At 36.3% G+C, this 21,544-nt stretch overlaps 1 protein-coding gene across 3 annotated transcripts in view; it reads right to left on the bottom strand.

Annotated features, from left to right (window-relative positions):
* Nucleotides 1-21,544, bottom strand: part of celsr1 (cadherin EGF LAG seven-pass G-type receptor 1) — a 102,044-nt gene that overhangs the window by 13,423 nt on the left and 67,077 nt on the right. For all 3 annotated transcript variants that reach the window (XM_004913001.4, XM_002932203.5, XM_031899001.1), the window contains exons 6-19: nucleotides 14,286-14,443; nucleotides 14,001-14,164; nucleotides 13,638-13,763; nucleotides 13,035-13,201; nucleotides 11,885-12,070; nucleotides 11,011-11,124; nucleotides 10,750-10,924; nucleotides 9,156-9,297; nucleotides 8,819-8,939; nucleotides 7,926-8,109; nucleotides 5,977-6,078; nucleotides 3,456-3,550; nucleotides 2,256-2,465; nucleotides 1,009-1,192 (exon numbers count right to left, since the gene is read on the bottom strand). In XM_004913001.4, coding sequence (XP_004913058.2) covers nucleotides 1,009-1,192; nucleotides 2,256-2,465; nucleotides 3,456-3,550; nucleotides 5,977-6,078; nucleotides 7,926-8,109; nucleotides 8,819-8,939; nucleotides 9,156-9,297; nucleotides 10,750-10,924; nucleotides 11,011-11,124; nucleotides 11,885-12,070; nucleotides 13,035-13,201; nucleotides 13,638-13,763; nucleotides 14,001-14,164; nucleotides 14,286-14,443 — 2,128 coding nt within the window. The remainder of the gene's footprint in view (nucleotides 1-1,008; nucleotides 1,193-2,255; nucleotides 2,466-3,455; nucleotides 3,551-5,976; nucleotides 6,079-7,925; nucleotides 8,110-8,818; nucleotides 8,940-9,155; nucleotides 9,298-10,749; nucleotides 10,925-11,010; nucleotides 11,125-11,884; nucleotides 12,071-13,034; nucleotides 13,202-13,637; nucleotides 13,764-14,000; nucleotides 14,165-14,285; nucleotides 14,444-21,544) is intronic.

Below are 21,544 nucleotides of genomic sequence, written 5' to 3'. Positions count from 1 at the left end.
GAAAACATATATAGGCATTTGTCTCATTAAAAGGGCTGAAGGACTGTTAGAACGGTGCCTGGAGAAGAGGGGGGAATATCTGCTTCCCACCACAAACTATTATTGCAGTGTGCTATCTAGACTCAGTTCTGTTTCAGCAATAGCACAAATGTGTGTGCACCACCCGGTATTTGTACTTCATGTCCGGTTGTAATAAAAGAACATTAATCAGGAGTAATGCTTTAAAAGCTTTCTGAGTCACAGCAGGCTAGTGATTTAAATTTACTGCAGCATTCATCACTTAAAGGGGGATGCTATTAGAGAATGTCATGCACTATCACAATTGCACATCATTCAGACTGGGTATACAGAATAATGGAAGAAAGGATGTCAGCTTTGTGCAAAAATGCCTATAATTTTCTGCATCTCACACTTTAAGGAACATGTTTGTACAGAAAGCTGACTAGCAGAGATTTACAGTTGCTGGTGATTTGTAGTTATTAGCTAATAATACATATTATAGGGAAATTGGACTTTTTCTTTCTCATTGATCATTGATATAGATGGCAGTTAGTCTGATTGCTACCCCTTATTAACTTCTGTGCTACCAGTTTAGACATTTAGCCCTTTAAGTAAAACATTCTTCATCATGTGTCTACCATTAATGAAAATGCATGGGTATTCCAAACAATAAAATAGGTAAAGGCTCCTAAAATGTAATATGATCCAGCTTAGCCCATTATGCACACCAACTAATGAATAACAATTATTATGGATCTTTTAAATACTTATACAGTATATTAGTTTCTTAGTAATAATGCCCTGCAGAGCAGAGCCCTCATACCATATTATAGCCATTTCTACACAAGAATCAAATTGATTAATTTCCTTATGTCCAGCATTATGTTTGAGTGCTTCTGTTTACATGAGTTTGCATGCATCCCTGTTTTACAGCTCTTTCATGGGAAAACCTCAAAGCGTTATAAATAGGCAGCGATTAACATAAAACTCCCCGATATCAACACTTACTTATGTTTGGAGCTACGATAACAAAAGGCTTCATGTAAGTTTTCTTCATGTTTCTGGCCACATTATTAGCATAGTCTTCATAGTGCTTAAGGAGATGTGCAGTGCCAGCCTCAGTTCTTTGGATCTGATCCCAATGGTGTTTGTTTTTGTGATCTAATATAGCACTGCCAGCATATATCACATTCTGTGGAAAAAAAAAAAAAAAAAAAAAAGAAACTATAGGGCTTGAATGTCTCCAGTGCTAGTGTTAGTCTTTAATAACCATCTTATAATACATACTGCTGAACAACCGACTATACAGCATAAAGACTTCCATATTACATTTTAACACGTGCAAAAGTATCATGTGTTTCTGAGCTTTCGTTTTTTATACTCTCTCGTTTCTAGCGCAGCTTCTAGCAACAAAAGAATGGGGCATTATAGCAATTTTCCAGTACATATTGTTTTAAAATCCTATTTCCTAAGAAAAGTGTTTGAGATTTTTGTGAGTGTTATTTGCAGGCCTGGGTCTTTCATCTCTCTTCTAATGACTCTCCTGGTTACAAATTGCATTACTTACAGGTAATCCTTTAAGACAGCTTAGCCCAACCTTAGCCAAGTTTAGCGATTACAATAATTATTAAACTAGAAACCCAACACTGCTTTGACTTGAAATCTCTATGCTGTTGAGCAATTAGGAGCTTTCAAATTGCTAAAGAGAATGAGAGGTGGTTACAGATCCAGGCAGTCAGTAACATGTCTGAGGTAGTGTTTGCCACCAATCAGCATACTATATCTCTACATTGTGCTCAGTTACCATTAAAGTCTCTTCTCAGTGAGTAATGTGGGGCCACCAGCCTCCAAAAGGAAGTCATGATTGCCTTAATAAACCATTCTCACAGAAACAGAATAAAAGGATACAAATAACATATGGATGAATACTGACAAGTAAAATCATGCTTTTGACACTAGTTCAACATCATCCAGAGGGATGGCCTTTTAGTTTGTAATGCCAGTTTCAATGCTCTTAATTAAAAAAAATGCTTGTTATTAGTCCAAATATGGGCAAAAAGCACAGTGATCCCCTCTGAATCTGTATGGGATTAAACAGATTGCATCTGGGCATCTGTATGGCAATTCATCAAACAAATCCAGTGAATGCTATGATAAAAAAAAGATGCAGGCCTTTCAAGCAAGTGTAATAGTTCCGTTTGACACAGAATGAATAAAATCAGCTAAGTTTGTAAGTGGCAAAATAGCTCACACACCTCATTAAATTCTACATCCCTCGTTGCCGCCAGGTCAAAACCATGCTGTTGGCTCTCATACTTTAACACCTTCACAAGCATTTGATATCCAGTTCTAATATCATTGCCATAGAATGATTTTGTATGGTTAGTGGCATTCTGTAGCACTTTGGCAATCTGTATTGACTTTTCACCATCCAAAGTAGTCTCATTACGATGAAGCTTTTCATTCTGTCATGGGAAAAAAGAAAATTATAGACAAAAATTAATTTGGTCTTTTCAGAGGTCCACAGCAATCTGAAAGCTCTCCTCTGACACGATGTTCGACAGAGATAAAAGAAATACACTATTATTTTCTAAACCTCCAAACCACCACCCAGTCCAGACGTATTTACAGGTCCAACACTACTTAATGTACAATGGCATAGGTTATGAGTTGGTTCTGTCATTTCACTGGGCTGGATCAATTCTTCAGTAGGCTGGAGTATACATGTAAACAGTGTTCCACTCTATAGAACATGTGTGCCCCCCTCCCCTCCAATCCGATTGTGACTCTTCTTGTTCAAGTGAGATAAGCCATGTCAGACCTATAAGGCCAAAGTCACACAGATTGCTGGCGCTGCTTCTCAACGCCTGGCTACAAAATGCAGGCAGAGAGAAGCAAAGCCAATGCTCTGTGTGACTTTTGCCTAAGGGACATGTCTAGTGTACATATATTTAGTAAGAGTCAACAGCCAAATGCAACTTAAGCAGACCTGTTGTAATCGCAGAGTAAAGTAGTAACACAGTTTTAAGGGGTAAATAGCACATGGCTGAATTATTATGAAAAAGAGTTTTGTTTTTTTGTAAAATGTAAAAACGCAGAGCTATGGCAGACAAGGTGAACACAAATGAGTATTTTAATAATGTAGAATAACATGCTCCATATATGTTTGAAAATAATGTAAACTCAGATATATGTAAATATATATCATAATTTTCAATATTCAAGGCCCAGGCATCAGTCTGTTAAAAGTTTTGAGTTACATTAATAATACAAATAATTTTAATATTGGTGATGATGGTAATTGCATTAAAGCACAAATAAAATGTCCTAAATACCTATAACTGGTATAACAATAAAAATGAAATAATAACAATGTCCTCCACGCAGTTCATTTTTAAAACTTGAGAACTGCTTTTGGTATAATTGTTTAGCTTGCCGTATATACCCCTCCTTACCAAAGTCTTCAATTCCAAGAAGCTAAGGGTTGTACAGTTGAAGAGTTCTGGAGGAAGCCAACCCTTTTCCTCACTGCAATGCCGGATCGCATTCCCTACAGGACAACAGATGCATTCAGCAAACAAAAGCCACATGTAGAAATCTGAGACATATAACACTGTTACTTAAGACTGGTAGAACATTTATTTGTACTTCAAGTTTCTTAAAGTCGCAATTATTTAAAGAGAAATTACCACTAGGAATCAGGTATAACTAACTAAGGTATGACTAACAGTATTTTAGTCATAGTACAATGATGGCACAAATCCTCACCAAATTCCATGAGAAGGCCACCAGCCTTTATTTTTACAGAGGAATTCAGGAAATATTATTTGATGGAAATGTTTTTGCAAAAATGTGATTCTATTTACATATTTTGTCCCATTTAAAATAAATGCTAAATGCTTTGCACTTTGAGATGATCTGTTCAAGTCATGTCACAGTTGTACAAATAATAAACATAACACTGACACTATCCAAACCATTAGAAAACCTCTATCTTGCAGCGGCAGCAAACACAACTGTGCGTAAGACAAGGTGTGCTTAGGACACATGTACCTTTGGGAATGTTATCAATTTGTGCAGGGACTATGTGTATTTTGTGTCCCTGTGCCTACTTCTTTATTTAAATAATTAAAAAGAACCTTTCAGGGAAACCATGTGAATGCTGAGGTTACAGACCAGAACAAAATGAAAATTATACCCTGTCCGTGAAACTTGCAATGGTGCCAGTGGCTACAAAACACTATTGTTTCTTTCATCACAGTTCCGTAGCAACATTGCTTCTCTGTGCCAGGAAACTATATACTTTAGCATAAAGATAAACAAATTAAACACAGAGTTAGCAGAATAGCAGAAGGACATATTCCAGCAAATCAACTGCGGGACACTGCCAAAACACTCAGCTGGCATTTTAAGGTGAGATATGTCAATACAATAAAATGATTCAGAATGGTAGAATAATCTGCATTAGTAAACCAAAAAAAAAAAACAAGACGACAGAAGAATTCAGCGGCATTTAGCCCCGCAACTATAGAGATTGCTTAACGGGCCAGTATTTGCTGGATTTGGTCGCCTACATGGTTTTCCAAACAAATGTGATCAAAACATTTCCGTCTTGCACAAACAACTGGATCATGCAGGGCACTCACACAGTGCATAGACACCTCAGCTAATATAATTGTACTTGCCATGCTGGTTAATAGTAGAACATCTCTGAGCAGTTATCAATTGGGAAAGGGGATCATTCAATCTCTACATTTATGAGATTAGCTGCCAACTTGGTAGACTAAGAAGCAGATATCTGGTGGCATGGTTACTGACATGACCTGAGCGTACTATATACAAGTATTTAGGTTATTAGGAGAAGTGATCTTGCTTAATACACTTTAACCTTATTTATAGCTTTGTACAGAATTGCATTGTTATGTTTATAAATTAATCAATGCTGGTTATATTTTTACTAAATCGAATGGTTCTGGAGTAGGGAAAGCAGGCAATGGATAAAGCATAAAATGTTTTTGTGTGACCAGTAAGAACATAAATTCTGCCTTTTTATATTCCGGCAGTTAACATCCGGATCAATGCCATGAGACATGGTAGCGTCATATAATATGCACAGTCTGACTGACCTGACAAGGGCAGTACTCTTGATGTAAATAATTTACTGTTTGTTTTCCCATAACCTAAATGGATAGCATTCAGCAGCATAATGAATGGTTACAGTATATTAAGGAATTGCGAGGAAGAGGCAAGAGGAAGGTAATGGTACTACATTATTTAGTAAAATGAATGAACACAATGCACATTACGGTTTGATTTCAGATTATGGGGTTACAGTTGTTGCTTACAGCCATAAAGTGAGAAACTTTCACCACACACCCAGGGCCAATTTATCATTCAGTATCTTTTTAGGCATGGTAGCATTATATACTGTTTAAAAAACACAATCATGTTACTATCATTTACTATAACAATGTATTTTCTATGCTGAACAATTAGTTCCAGCACAAGATAATAATGGACCAAAGTAACTTGCACTGGGGAGCAAGGATTCGGACAGGTGTTAGTTCTGACACCCATTAAAAAAAGAATGTGTTGGGCTAAATTGTTCCAGCATGGCAAATAATGGTCTAAATCTTTTCTCCCAAATGTGATTTTCAGCTCTGTTGATGAACAGCGTGGATTAAAGCAGTCAAACACATTCCACCAAACTGGCATGTATCTGCATTTATACTAACATGTATTTGCACTGATAAATGTGTCAATTCATTAACATTTCTTGACTGTCTGGATTTCCCAGTTTGACCAATCTGCTGCTCGACTACAACTCCTACTCCTCAGACAGCTACTTGATAGCTGAGAGTAATATACATTTAAGTACCATTCAGCTATAGTGGCATGGGTTGGACATGCTTGTTTTTATGCACAGCATATTTGCACTTAAATGTTTTCCCGATTGAGAGACATTGCTGCACTTACCTACAGAACCCTTGGGACATGGAACAGCTGCTGGCTGGCCAAATTTGGTCTGTGGCCACCAGATTCCAGCCTCAAATGCTTTGGGACATCCATTATAAATTACTGCAAGAAAAAAAGGAGAATATTACACAGATATTCTTTTATGCTGTTGGCTTGGCATATGGAAGCTTCCCATTAATTCACTATATAACAACCTTGTATAATTTGTATTAACAACAAGCATTTGTGGGGCAAGAAAATATGAATGATTTATTTTGTTATTGCTGTTAGAGTGACTGAACATGGCAGTATACAGTTGGGGATACTGTAAGCAAGCTATGTTATTAAACTGCCATGTTTCCAATGAGTGTCAAAATGACATAAGGCATCCACTTTCAAGGATTTTATTCCTTTTTTAGTTACACAAAGTAACAAAAATTTAACAAGGTTTGCTTACAATGTATTACTTAGTTTAACGCACAAATTATTAATTTACAGTTGTGTCTATGCACTCCTAAACCAATATAAGGATGATGTAAAAATAAAATGGACACCGTTCTGTGAACCCTGAATTATAATGTATTTAAGTTCCTGTCAAGAATGTCAGTTCATGTGCCAAACACAATACTGATGTCATACAGTCTGCAGCTGTTCACTGACCTATCCTGCATCAAAACATTTGAAAAGGAAAAAAGTAATTACTGAGGTTGCTGAGGTTAAGAGTAAATCAGATGAGGAACTCTACTGATGATGCTGCAGCATTCATGGCTTCCCCTAAATCTGTTTAGTGCTACTGTAAAGATTACACATTTTATATAAGATGAGGGATACCATGAGGAATCTACTAGCATGGAACACATAATGCTTTGTAACACAGGTGGGGAATTTGAAAAGCTGTCTAAGGGATTTTTTCAGTACTGCTCTATTTCTATGTAAACAATTTTGCTTATATCAGTGATATTGGTGTAAATGTAGTTAATTGTTTAAACATTAGTATTAATTACTGTGAAAAGTTGATGCACATCTTGTTCTGAATGGAAAACCTATGGGACTATTAGAACCAGTCTGTTAGCCAAGTTTAGTCAATAGGCCAAGGGCAGAAATGTAACATAAAAGAGGAGACTCAGGGTACCATTATTAGATATCACAGGAGACTCTGGAACCAGAAAGCATTGTAACATATTACAGAAGTGGTAGTTCTTGGAGGATCAGAGTACAAACATTAATCTGATTGATTTGATGTGCGACCCTCCAGCTAGTACCAACAACGTCATCGGCAGAGCGTTCAGAAATGCTGGTAGGCCACACCATGAATTTATGAAGCAGAACTATAACAATGATAGCTAAGATATTGGCATGTTGGGTATTATTCACATTTTATACAATATCCATTATTACTGAATGCAGCTATAACTATTACTTATTCATTTTATTAAATATATAAATGGTTAGTATTATGCAAGTCGGTATTTAGCACCTGTCGACAATTTTTATTGTAGAGGATGATGTAAGATTTAGTAAGAACAATAGGGCTGATTCACTAAAGTGCGTTAAAACGAGCGCTATTTATAGCATGCGTTAAAAATTTTATTGCGTCTAATTTTTTGCGTTCGTAAGTGTTTGTGAATCATGCGTTAGTATTATTTCTGCGCGCTAATTAACGCAATGCAGTAAAATTAAGGCATGCGGTTGCACGCTAATTAATGCACGCGATATGCGACTTAACACATGCGATAATACGTTAGCGAATCACTCGGTTTGTTTCGCATCAATTTTAACGCAAAGAAGCATGCGATAATGCTTATTGCACTTTTTGAATCAACCCTAATACATTGAATATCCTTTCCATTTTTAGAAATTGTGATTAATTGAAAATTACTCCTAATAATACACAAGTAATTTCCAGTTTATTGTGAAATAAACAGAATCTGACTGTAGAAAAATCTGAACTTGTGTTTTATTGTACATGCCTTCACATCCTTGATTAGTAACTTCAGCAAATGGATTGTCACAGCGATTGCACTGGCGCCCAATAACTCCAGGCTTGCAGGGACATTGTCCTGTCTCCATATCACAGCCACGTGCATAAGCACCAGATGGGAAGCAGTCACATGGGTAGCAAGTGTCACTTTCCTTTGGTCTGTAGTAGTTTTCCTGCAGCACAAATTATGATAGTAAAAACACTGCAGCAAAGCACACATGTATACAAGTATATCAGTATATATAAAAACTATCTTTAAATGGAATAGAAGCAATAAGCATTATTAATGTTGTATGTATAAATTTTATATGGATTTTTTTTGTAAAATGTCTCTTTTCTTTCTCTGTTAAAGTGTAGCTTAAATAAACTTTTAGTATAATGTAGAAAGTGATATTTTTTCATTACTTATTTTAATTGGTCTTCATTTTTTAATTTTTGTGTTTTCTAAATCATTTAGCTTTTTGTTCAGCAGCTCCCCAGTTTTTAATTTTCAGTACCCTAGCAACCAGGCAGGGGTTTCAAGGAGACTGGAAAATGTTCAGAAGAGCCTGAATGCAAATATATCAAATAAAAAGTAGCAACAACAATAATATTTTCAGCCTTGCAGAACAATAGTTTTATAGCTGCTGTGGCCCCCATCTGAAGGATGGAAAGTGATAGAAGACGACGCAAATAATTTAAAAAAAGCTATAAAAAATAAAATATGAAGAGCAGCTAGAAGTTAAGAATAGGACATTCTAGAATATACAAGGGGTGAACTACCCCTTTGATTCACACTTAAGAACATTACATTTTCACAGAGACACCTGCTCAGAAGACATCCATGAGAAAGATCATATATCCAAGGCAAAGAAAAATAAGGCATAATTCATTGCTCCTCACCTTACACCGGCACTCTCCATTTGTCTTGTTGCAGTCAGGGTCAAAGCCTTTACTGACTTCACAGTTACAAGGCCCACAGATAGGATTTCCCCACCAGCCCCTTGGACACGGTAAATCAACCCTATATAGAAAAAAAGTAGTATCTGAAAGTTTAGCACTTGTTAAATTATATTAAAAGCCACAACTTTATTTTACAGAGTTTTTCATTACCACATTTATTTTCTAATGTTTCACTGAAACATGTGTGCAATAGGATAACAGGTAGGTTAAATTAACCGCTTCTGTTAAGAATAATTTGTTTTATTTTTAAACTATATAAAGGTGAATTGTTACTTACTTGTTCTCACAGTACTGCCCATAGTAGTTTGCTCCACATTCACAGGTGTATCCATGTGAAGAGCTAGGCTTTCGCGTGCACGTAGAAACATGTTCACAGGGGTTCAGGCTGCACACATCCAAACAGTCTCTCCCAAAGTACCCTGCAGGGAAAAGGGGATACAGTTACATATGCTGCTGGGCTCCAGTCATGTTACATATGGACACCTTTCAGGTCTAATTATTCATCACAGATTCTCTAAGTAAAAACATGTTGATTTGTGTGTGTGCCATATTACATTTGACTTCAGATCAACAACTACCAGGATTTCTTAAATTATATGGATGTGTATGCTGGAGAGCATAAGCTGGAGTAAGCACGCATACGTATTATTTGATTTCAGTGATATATTCCTTTGCCAGCATAATCAATCAGGTTCTTTTAAGCTACTGAATAGTACATTAGGTGGTTCATGAGAAATGACTTAAAAAATTCAGGTTAGTTCAGTTCTTAATTTCTAAGTTTATAATGTGTCAATTTCAACTGATTACAGAAGGCCTCTTGATAGTTTCTGGTTGATATACAAGGAGTTTTACTAAATAATTTTAAATTATGAGTTCTTTAAATAAGGCACTAAAAGGTTTTGGATTGCACAAATGAAAAGGCTTACAACTACTGTTCATCTACTGCAAGGATCCCCAACCTTTTTTTTTTTTTTACAAGTGAGCCACATTCAAATGTGAAAGAGTTGGGAAGCAACACAAACACTACAAAAATGTTTCTGGGGGTGCCCAATAAGGGCTATGTTTGCATATTTGGTAGCCCCTATGTGGACTGGCAGCCTACAGGAGGCTCTGATTGGCAGTACATATGGTTTTTATGCAACCAAAACTTGCCCAAAAGCTAGAAATTCAAAAATAAGCACCTGCTTTGAGGCCACCGGGAGCAACATCCAAGGGGTTGATAAGCAACATGTTGCTCCAGAGCCACTGGTTGGGGATCACTGATCTACTGTGAGGATGATTGATTGCCTTTTATAAGTGTAAAAGGCAAAGGTCCTCTGGTGTTAAAAATAAAAGCCACAGAGGCAGACAGCAATGAACTAGCTGCAAAGACAGTACCTCAGGGTAAACTAAGATTAGGGAGCAATAGGCAACTTGTACCGGACCTTAGTGTCTTTCTTGCGTTGCCTTGTGTTAACTAAAACTGAGCAAATACTTCAGAAGACAGGGAATAGCTAATTTTTAAGTTTTTATTTTTGGTAACCTTAATTGGACTTTCAGTATACTGTAATATGCAATATATTTTGCTAAAAAAGGAATATGATCATACTAAAATGCAAGAAGATGAGGACCTTCACAACATACTGGCAGCAACACTCATTATAAAGAGATAAAGGAACATTCAGATGAGGAACCATACCTCAAGATGAAAACTGGACTAAAGGGACCTTACTGCTTTTCTGTCCTAATCTAATTGAATAATAGCATCTGTGAAGTTAAAGGTTTGATAAAGTTCATGACAAAGCTCATTTATTAAGAATGATTGGAGCAATGAAAGAAACAAAAGAACGCAAATGAAAGAACCAAGAAAAAAATGACATTCTGGGTCTCACCTGGCTCACAGTGACATGTGTAACTGCCCCACTCATCACTGCATTCACTATTGTAAGGACATGGATTGGAGTCACATGGATTGTGCATAGTACAGCCACTGTCCACTTTGATCACCGTGGCTTGATTCATGTTTAGAGTTGCTATATTTGTTGAAGTTTCACCCATTCTCACACCCTAAAAAAATATATATATATTTTTAAAACATTGACAACTATAACTTACATGTAACAAGGTTCACACAGAGTTAGCAAGACTCTAACCTTCATACAGCCATTGAATCCTTGATCAACCCCACCATCATTACTGGACAGACCTCCGACAAAGATGCTCTTCAGTTTTAATCCAGGAAGCTCATTACCAATCTCCACTGAACTCTATAATACATGGAAGATAGCATATTTTATATTATAATGTTATCCTACTGCCACTCTGTTATTACTGGGAATGTTAATAAGTTCATATACTGGGGGGGAACAGGTTACATGCACATAGAACCCTCTGGATTCTAAACAATATGTTGTTTGTCATAAAAAATAAAAACTGCCAAATGAGTACAAAGATATGTATTTCTCCATGACTTCACTACTTTACACATTATTACACACTGTTTTTAGGAAGTAAAGGAACCCTGAAATTAATGGAACTGACAGGTTCTCTCAGAAAGTTGCATTTATAGCTATAACTGACTTGTGCCAATAAAATGGATGCTAATGTCAGTACTGATGGCACAAGGTGGAAGTAATGCCATTCAAGCACAAATCCAGTAAGAAAACTGTGCGCGCCTCAAAGCATGCATGGGTTTGACAAAATAGACACTAATTTGCATCCATATTGGCCAAATGCTATGCTAATCTTGTGATTATGCTGGAATTCTTTCTTTTTTTTAAAAAAAATGAGGGTAATTGTGGTTAAAAACTGTCATGATTTGTGGCCATATTTGTAACTTGCATATTGCGCAGTATTTGTAAATGAGCCCTAATGTGAACACTTACTTCACATTTTTCTACTTATATATTGAGGAGTTCTATGGCGCTTAAAGAAACACTTACCTAATGTAAGTCCAAGAAGAGAGGAAGAAAGAGAGAAATCTAAAGAGGGCTGATATTTGTATGCAGATTGGTGCTGACTCCATACCTGGTACATGCCATAATCCAAGTACATTATAGCAACATATTTTATATCCTTTCCATCCTTTGAACTTTTTAGTTCTATAAGCAGATGATGCCATTCTCCGTCACTCACACGAGTTTGGGTAATCTTCATACTTGCAATGCGACTATACCCACTATACACTTCAAACTGAATGTTACTGTTTGAGATCTGTGGGAAAAAGGGACATAAAATGTAATTTTTATCTGTAGTGAAAACATTAATACTTCTAAAAACATTAACACAAAGTGGGGTAGCAGATTATGCACAGGATGATATTTAATAACATCCAGTTTCTGCAATATTATTAAAAAATTATTATTAACATAGAGCAACTTCATAGTTATGATACTATACAAAGCAATACATTCACTTCCTGAGGCCATTCAAAAAATGTTGTGCTTGTGAGAAATGCACAATATAATATGAAATAGGGACCGTAAATATTAAAAAAAATTAACCTTTACCTAGAATAAACAAACAAATAAAAAGCCTTTTGATTCTGAAATACTTTTGTAACATAGGCCTCAGGAGAAAAAAATGGGGAGAGAAATGTAATAAGTAATAAAGTAATAAAGTTTTTGCAAGCCTGGAACCTATATAGGGACATCAACACCAGTAAAAGAAAGATTGTGTATTTTACAGTTTACACTTGTGGGCAATGTACAAAATAAAACTTTTTACTTAAAAGTCATTATTGTTGTGCTAAAAGAGTACAAAAGCAGCCAACAGCCTTTAAGCAGGTGCAATAACAATTCACAGTGTAAACCCCCAATGAAGATTAATACATTGCACCATGCACATATGTATACTTATTAATGCAAAGTTTAATTATATTCTCCCAATTGGCTCTAACATAGCCCCATCAAGTATTACCATGCACAGACCAGTTATTCTGGGTTACAGTAATGTACACTTGTGTACGCATGGCTTTTTCATTTAGTAAAACCATTATGCTTGCAGCTAGATCTTCAGTCAGAGTGAACAAAGTTGCCAATGTAGTAATCCACTAGCATTAACACTAATACTGTGCCCTGAGGTGGTTGTGGATAGGATAACTGGTATTTCCCATAATTCAGGTCTGTGTTACTCAGCACATTTGGTAGAATTACACTCAGAAACTGATGTTCCTTACCTGGATGTTAATCCTTGATGAGGGCCCTGCATTAGCTTGCATTAGCATCCCACTAGATTGCCTGGTTCTAAACATCAAGCCAATGAACCAAGGAACAGTAACTGTAATATCCAGCTCAGTCCAAAAGACTATACCCTCTCCTTGGAAATGCTGAGGGAAAGGCATTGCTAATAATACAAACATATAAAAGATTAATTATGAAAGCAGGGCTCAATATACAAACACAAAAGTAAGACAGCAAGAGTATAAAATGAAAGTGAGGGTATGGAGGAGTATCCACATACATGTAGATAATGATTAATAAAGTTGAATCACAAATGTTATGATTGTAATGATGAGTATACAGAGATAAATACTACAAGAGAAACACAATTAAAGACAAGTGGCACTAATAAAGCAGTGTTACATAATATGGTGACAGCCACAGCAACTCCAGATGCAAATGGTACCCTCAGTATTGTACCATAATGATCTGTCAAGCAGATATTGAACATTGATTACAAAACTGTATGATTTTCCTTATATGTATGGGGAAATAAGGGTTATAAAGCAAACCAATAATGCAGGGTAAGTTCTTCTGCTCAGCCTGGCTGCATAACTAACCTTGTTCACAGTTTTTGCCACCATAGTGAAGGGGGCACTCGCAGTAATATGTGTTCCACTTATTAACACATGTCCCTCCATTCTGACAGAAACTTGTGTCACAGAAATTCTTCTTAGCAGCGCATCCTATTAAGCAAAAAGGGTTAATAAGACATATATATGAATTATATTTTCTTTTACTACACAATGTGCCAGATAGCTAAGTGCTGGCCTCAATTATTCTATTTGTTGCTAATATTAAAAGCTCTCAGTTTAGCCATCCACCAGCATTTGAATCTAAATATATTTTAAAAGCTTTTCAAGGCATGCCATTTAGATGTATGTATTCTAAAAATACTTTGTATAACCATATATGTAAATTACCTGCTAAGGTGCCATTGTTGGCAATAAAACTTGCCATATCTATTGGTTTGTTGTCAATGGTTAAATTCCTCATGCATCCAACAAACTGCCTGTTCTGCACTGGGAAATCTTCAGGCAAGTTAGGAACACCACCCAGCAACAGTGGTCCAGTCAAGTCAAGTGACCTAGACAAAAAATGCAGAAAAACTTATGTCAGAGATAACGGGAATTGATAGAAGATACTTTCCATACATTCAAGGCATGTTACTCTGTATCCACTTAACTAGAAACTACGTGACAACTTACTTCTTAGAGCCTGTTTGGGTTCCTTGAGCAGCACACGTGTAGTTTTTAATAAGGTTCCCAAACCGTATTGCCACAGCCGTATCACATTCATCCACTGTCACAACAGCAACCTTCTCTCCTGACGGTCCGTGGGGGATCCCCAGTCTTCCAATATTAGGCTGCCATTGGGATAGAGAGACAGCCCACATTAGCAATTCTTATGCTTTATACAAGTAATGTGGGGAAGAACCTAATGAACATGTAAAACTATTGCTTTTTGGTAATAAAATATGCACACATTTTTTCAGAACTATTGTCGAAATATTTTAAAAACTTTAACAAGTTCTATGCTAATCATTAGCCAAAGGCAGCTTAAGGAATGGTTATATGTATCTGATACTTATTCTCTATGTTTTATCATAATGAGTTTATAAGAAAATCAATGCAATATAAGCTCCTTTTTAGCTATGGACACCACCATACAGAAAAGAGAAAGGCTTTAAGCCTTGAATTGCATTGCAAACTTTCAGAAAGATAGTAAATAAAGGATTCCCTTTTTTTATCTTTGGTATAGCTTGCTCTTCATGATTTGTGGCCCACCGTGCAGAGTACATTTTCTGACTTCTATCCATTTCCTTTATATTTCATTTGTACAAGTATATTGTCTATTATTTGAATGCTTGGGACTCTGGGTTTCACAGATAAGGGCTCTTTCCCTAATTTGGATCATCATACCATATGTCTGCTAAAAATCATTTAAACATTAAAGGAGACATATCATATAAAAATTAAAAATGTACCAGTGAATTATACTCCTCTATATAGGATTGTTCTTAAAAAAGTTGTGCTTCGGACTGATTTATTGAGAAACTCCACCAAAACCCACTAGGCCCGTCTATCAGCACTTCCTGCTGGCTGAATTCTCTGAATGTGAAGGGGAGTCGGCACCTCTCAGTACATGGCACTGTAGAATAGAGGAACCCAAGAGAGTTGTCTTGCCTCCAAAATGGAGTCATGCAGCTTAGTTACCATCAAGTACAAGGTACTATTTTTTTATTACAGGGAAAGGGGAAAGCATTTATATTCCGTAAACTGAAACATTTGTTTAAAATGAACTTTATAGAAGATGGCCTTCCCGGATTTCTGAGCTTTTTCGATAACCAGTTTCTAGATAAGGGATCCCATATGCCATATTCTCACAGTGGTTACATGCACTTGGGGTTTCAACTTTAGCCCGGCTCTAACAAAGCACAGGATAACAAGCACATCAATGAATAAGCTGAGGAACAATGTTTCCTTTATTGCAAGTTTCCACTGTCGGCAAAGTCATTTGTACAGTTCTAAGTGCAACCAATGCCATTTCTTTCAGGTCATGCAAACAAAGCAAAGAATGTCTCTAGTTAAAGTGTTTGCTTGCAAAACCTGGTTTGGCATGAGTCTAGGAATTAAACTCCACCTTATGCACTACACAGTCCTCATCAGTTTGTGTCTGTCTTGCTGCTGCTGAACGACAGCTCTCCCATGACTACTGCTAGCTGGCATTTGGTGAAGATCGAGTGAATCGCACATGCGGAAGATTACTCTCAAATGCATAACCATATTTGTGTAAATCAGAAATTGGCCCATAAAATTTATGTATGATATGTCAAATCTGTAGCTATTTTAGTCATTACTGCCATATTGAGATAAATATTTATGCAAAAAAAATGGTATAAAGTTTGGCATAAAACAGTGCATTTATAAAGCTCTATCACCCTTATGTGTATGTATGTATGTAAGTGTATGTGTTTTTTTTATGTCACACAAAAAATTCTCTTAGTTATATAGTCTTCTGATGTTAAAATAGGTGCAAAATAGGTGCAAAATAGTGTGCAAAATGCTTCACGACTTGTATTCTTTTTATTTGCAAAATGTAAAATATTTTTCAAGTTTTTTTACATGTCAACTATGGCATTAAGGTAGTGATGTATATGGTGTATTCCAATGAGTTTAGTTTGTTTCTTTTTAACCACACATACCAGGTGAGGAATTGTTAGCTTTGTTATCCCCACACTGATGTGTGGGGATGATATATCCTCTCAATAGTGCCTGATGCTGGACTATGTCTCAACCACAAATTTCTCTTATAAAGTTGCAGGTAAACATAGAAAAATATAGTTAATAGCTATATATAAGATTAGAGAAGTGAACATATAGAAGCTGTTGCACTTAATATACAGGCAATTGGTGTTAAATCATAAGATTTTTGGATTCCACTGTCGAAAAAGAAAATAGCATGGCCTTGGGGGCGGTATAGTTTGTTACGGTAAAGACTAATGACAAATTGCTTTATTGTGAAAGGTCATGTTATGACATTCTCTGATATATAGGTAATAGCTTCCATAACTTGTTAGAAACTAAGATATATGAAGTTTTCTTTACCCCTTTGGAACAGACTGGGGCGAAACAAGCTGATCTGTACTTAGTTATATGTTACATTTAAGATTTACATATGTATGCTACAACATGATCTATAAAATGATGGTTGTGTGGTGTTTTTGGCTGAAAAAGCTTAAAGCTGACACTATAAAAATTACCTTTGATAAAACACATCAGGGCTTAAAGAGATACTGACACCTGAAATTAAACTTTTTTAAAATATATAATTACACTGTCTTTGCATGAGCTTTATAATTTTGCCATAAAAGTATTTGCCCAATGCTTGAACATTACCTATCTTGATTACCACTTTTCCTCTATGAGGGGGCTGCCATATTTGTGCAGCAGGAGTCCGTTACCATTAGAAGCTATAACTGACAGGTTGAGAAGGGACAGTCAGGTTGGCAAAACAGTCAGGTTTAGGAACTTCAAGTAACGATAACTTACAAAAGCAGCCCCATCAGTGAAAAAAGATCAACATGACCTATAGGTAACTTTTTATGTACATTCATATTTTGAAAAGTAGTTTTTTCGTGTCAGTATCACTTTAAGTAAGAATATGGCACATGTTTTTTTAGACACTTTGGGACAGATTTATGATTGTTTAAGCTGAAAGTCTCAAGCAATCATAAATCTGCCCCTACATGACTCGATAAGGCCTTATTATGCTGTGTAAAATGAAATTTGCCAAAAAAACAGTGTAGAAAGTTTACCGCATGAATGTCAAATTTGAAACCTTTATTTAACATAAGTTCCGGTGGAAGAAAAACCATGTAAAAAAAAATGATTCAGATTTTACGTGGCAAAGCCTGGCGATGTCTGGTGAATTATGTCGCCGTTTTTTTACACAGCATAATAAATCTGCCCCTAAGGGTGTACTTATTAATATTGGAGACAAACATCACTGGTGATGTTGACCATAAGAAACCAATCAGATCTTTGCTTTTGTTTTCTAGGTGATTGTTTAAATCGAACCAAAAAATACGCTCCATACGCTCCTACCTGTGCCTGCACCCACATGAATTGAATACGCTCAGGTGCAGGCACATATAGCCGATATCCACATAAAAACACGAAAACGTGCATTTTCACAAATCTTCATGCGGATATCGGCTACACGTGCCTGCACAGGTAGGGGTAAGTTTGAAGCATATAGCGCTTATTCTCGGCAAGAAAATATGCCGAAAATATGCCCCATATGCTTTGTGTGGCATTAGTCGTAGAGCATAGAGGATAGTCTTCCATAGAGCAGCAAGCCAGAGCAATCAATTGCAGAAAAAGCAAGTGAGTTCAGAAACTTTGTTTGCCCAAACATGGCAAGGCACGTCTTCATTAATCTGCCCTTAAATGTTACTTGGCGTGCAAGTAGTTTTAGCACTCGGGGAAAAACTAATTTGTCATGGACAACTGATCACCTTTCAAAAAAGTTTAAGCACAAACAGGGATGAACTCTCACACTCAATAACATTGCACTGAGTTCAGATATGTGGTGGGGAGGCTGCAGAAGGCCAGTTGAATTATGATTACTTAATGTACTCATGTTTGTTATACATTTTTTAGACACAAATCCTTCTGTTAAGTAAAGGTCTATTAGAAGCTATAAATGTGCAGAATGAAAAAACTGTTTTTGCTGACTCTTCAAACAATCTTTAAAAAACAATTTTGCAAGAATGGAATCTTCCCACTGCATTTTAATGCCACCTCCAGGCAGCCAAACCTTTTAGGTTTCTCTCTGAGAAACAGAGATGCATCAGAGCATTCCTAAACAGCAGAAAAATTATTTTTATTGAATAGGAGATACATGTTATGGGGGGAGTTAATATTTTTTTTTCTGTTGGAATGATAATTCCGAAGTACTACAATATAACCTTATCTTTTAGCTCTAATGTCCTTTTATGCATTATTTTTTTGCATAATTGCACACATTCCTTCCCTGTGCCTCCCTAGAAACCCCATCAAAATGGCCAAGCTGCATTACTGTGGGACTGGGGCAGAGGTATGATGAGGAACAAATTCTCATACTATTATTCTATCCACAACTAATCCTTAACTGCTCACTTGTAAGTGACCAAATGTACTTGTTTGCATTCTAGCACAGCAATACTCTGTCTAAGTCACTTCCCTTCTAGGCTTTTAGCACTGCTCTTATGTCTCCAGCTCAGGACAGAAGGAAGCTGTCACATTTGACCTAACAGAGGTTTTGACAGACTGTCTATGCCCTATAAAGTTAGCTGCAGAAAAAAAATATTGTTCCCAAGAACACAGTTGTCACAAGACATGTATATGAAAAGGCAGTGCTAACTCAAAGCTCTCAATTATTAAATCTAAAGGGAACTGGAATGGCATGCTGGCATGTGATTGTTACATTTCACACATTCATTTTTGAAGTCGACTGTCACAGAAATATTAAGTATACAAAGGATTAGGGAAAGTTTATGGCTGAACCAGAAGTTCAGCATTTCATACCTCTCAATACTTTCCTATACTTACAAGTGAAAATGTGCTTGCCAGCCATTGCGTGAGCTCCCTTTATATCTAGCTGGGGAACCCCTTTGTAGCCATTAGTACAATATACAAATAATAAAGTTTGGCAATTAAACAGATCTGTCAGAAAATGCAAATGGTCCTATACTTCTGAATCTCAAATGTAAATATATATATATTTGCTTTTGTGGTGAAATGAACTGTGTGTCCATACATTACAATCTGGCTATCACACTTGACTGTACTTCCAATTTGCTAACATAGATGAAAATATGGTATGAAAATAATTTGCAAACAAAATTCAGGCACTTCACATGAAGAGCACAATTAAAGGTCAAAGAATTAAACGCCAAAGGTAGCAGGTGGCTGGTGTGAAAATGGATTGCATGAATCATGAAACCTTTGTGAAAGATTTGGCCGAATCACACATATATTTTCAACTTCTGGTTCATTCAATGAAAAGTCACATGATTTTAAATATTTGATTTGGCCAGGCACTTGAATCTGGCCAAATCCTGCCGAAAAAGGCAGAATCCAGCTCTAATCCCGAACCAAATCCTGGATTCAGTAAGCAGTGAATCATTTTTGCTATACATCTTAAAACAGAAATAAAACATACACCATTTAAAAGCCTCTATTAAAGATCTTTTAAACATAAAACACAATTTACTTACATAAGGAATTACAAAAATTAAATACAAAAATTCACATCACTGTTAGTGTTTTCGTGTTTCATGTACTTGTTCAGCATGAGTTTAACTGGCCTGTGGGTACACTTTCATAACAGCTTGATAACTCAGATATAAATCAAATTGCAAATGCTACTGTGATAAGATGCATCATTCCTCTTCAGGTACAACATGAAAGGTGATACTACAGTCCTATTAATTTTGCTCCACTGTAACTACCTCTGGTATGCTCACTTCCTCAGGGTGTATGAAGTTGATTGAAATGCCAGATTGCAGGAGAATGCCTCTAAACTCTCTTCTTCATTGTAACTCTTTGTTATATACAGTATGTAATAAAGTGATATATATCGAACTAATTTGTCAAGCCAAAATTTATGTAAAGCGACTTATCAGAGAGGTATTTAATAAGACTGATGATCCTGTCAATAAAATTAAATATATGCACAGGCTTCCCAAAATAAAATTCCTAAAGCAAGCACGCATATCACTGTGATTGGCAGAAACCCCCTTTAAGTCACAAAAATTGCCAAAATCAGCCGCTTCTTCATATATTGAATTACTTCCTTGGAGCACTGATGTTACTTGCTGTGTTGGATCTTGCCTAGCAGCTAAAGGTCTTGGACATACAAGTCAAGGAGTACATTCTCAAAACATAACTCTTTTTCAAGGGTCTCTAATTATGTAGGGGCTCATAGATACTAATGCAAACATAGAGTACATTTAAAATTATCATAAATCAAGGAAAGGTATGAGGCAGGTGGTGGAAAATGTTCTTACTCTGTGGCACAAGATTGCAATCTCTTTTTTTCAGGGTACAGCTACAGATCTTTATTTTTCTGCATGATATTTTCACACTAACTGCAGGAGCTGGTGCTGAATATTTTTTCTTGATTTCTGCTCAGTATAAGGCAATGCCTATGCTGACAGCACAATTCTCAAACCAAGCATGACCAAATCTGGTGAAGCCGTATTCCCTGCCTTATAAATAGCATCGGCTGCTACTGCTCCTTGAATGTGGTCTCAAAAGTTATCTTCTATATTTCTAAGATACAAATTCTGTTCTGGGTACAACTTTTTTGTGTACACAAGGGAAAAGTTATATACAGCAACAGTGTTTGTAGTCAGATGTAAGATAAATTGTAATTTGGGTACATTTGTTTCAACTAGGTGAGGTCTGGGTGTGGACTAGTATAACCATATGCAGTCTTGGCATGGCATTTCTCAGTATACTTAGGGGGCTTTTCCAGGCAAACATACTTTTCCAGCACAAACAACCTGCAGTTTTTATGTCATAACCTAACAAAAATCTGTCAGCACAATGCAATGTATAATACTTCTCCACCAGAGTGATGCAAAGAATGTACTGTAATGTCACGAGAATGCACATAAATCTCAAGGCATATTGTACACCCAGCCAAGTACACATCATATTAGCTAACTTCCACTGTGTGTATCAGCCAATAGTGGCTGACCAAATGGGTCAAAATCATTCCTAGTATGGCCAGTCCTGTACTCACTTTCACTTGATTTAGTAATACTTCTAGTATTTCTTTAGACAATTTCTATAGTGGCTAAGTTTTACCTGAAACTTGCTTTTGATGTTTTATGTACATAAAAAGTTACCTATAGATCATGTTGATCATTTTTTGCTGATAGGGCTGCTTTTGTAAGTAATTGTTACTTGAAGTT

The sequence above is a fragment of the Xenopus tropicalis genome, chromosome 3 (assembly GCF_000004195.4).
Source record: "Xenopus tropicalis strain Nigerian chromosome 3, UCB_Xtro_10.0, whole genome shotgun sequence".
Lineage (NCBI taxonomy): Eukaryota > Metazoa > Chordata > Amphibia > Anura > Pipidae > Xenopus > Xenopus tropicalis.
This window is presented reverse-complemented; position numbering and strand designations above follow the sequence as displayed.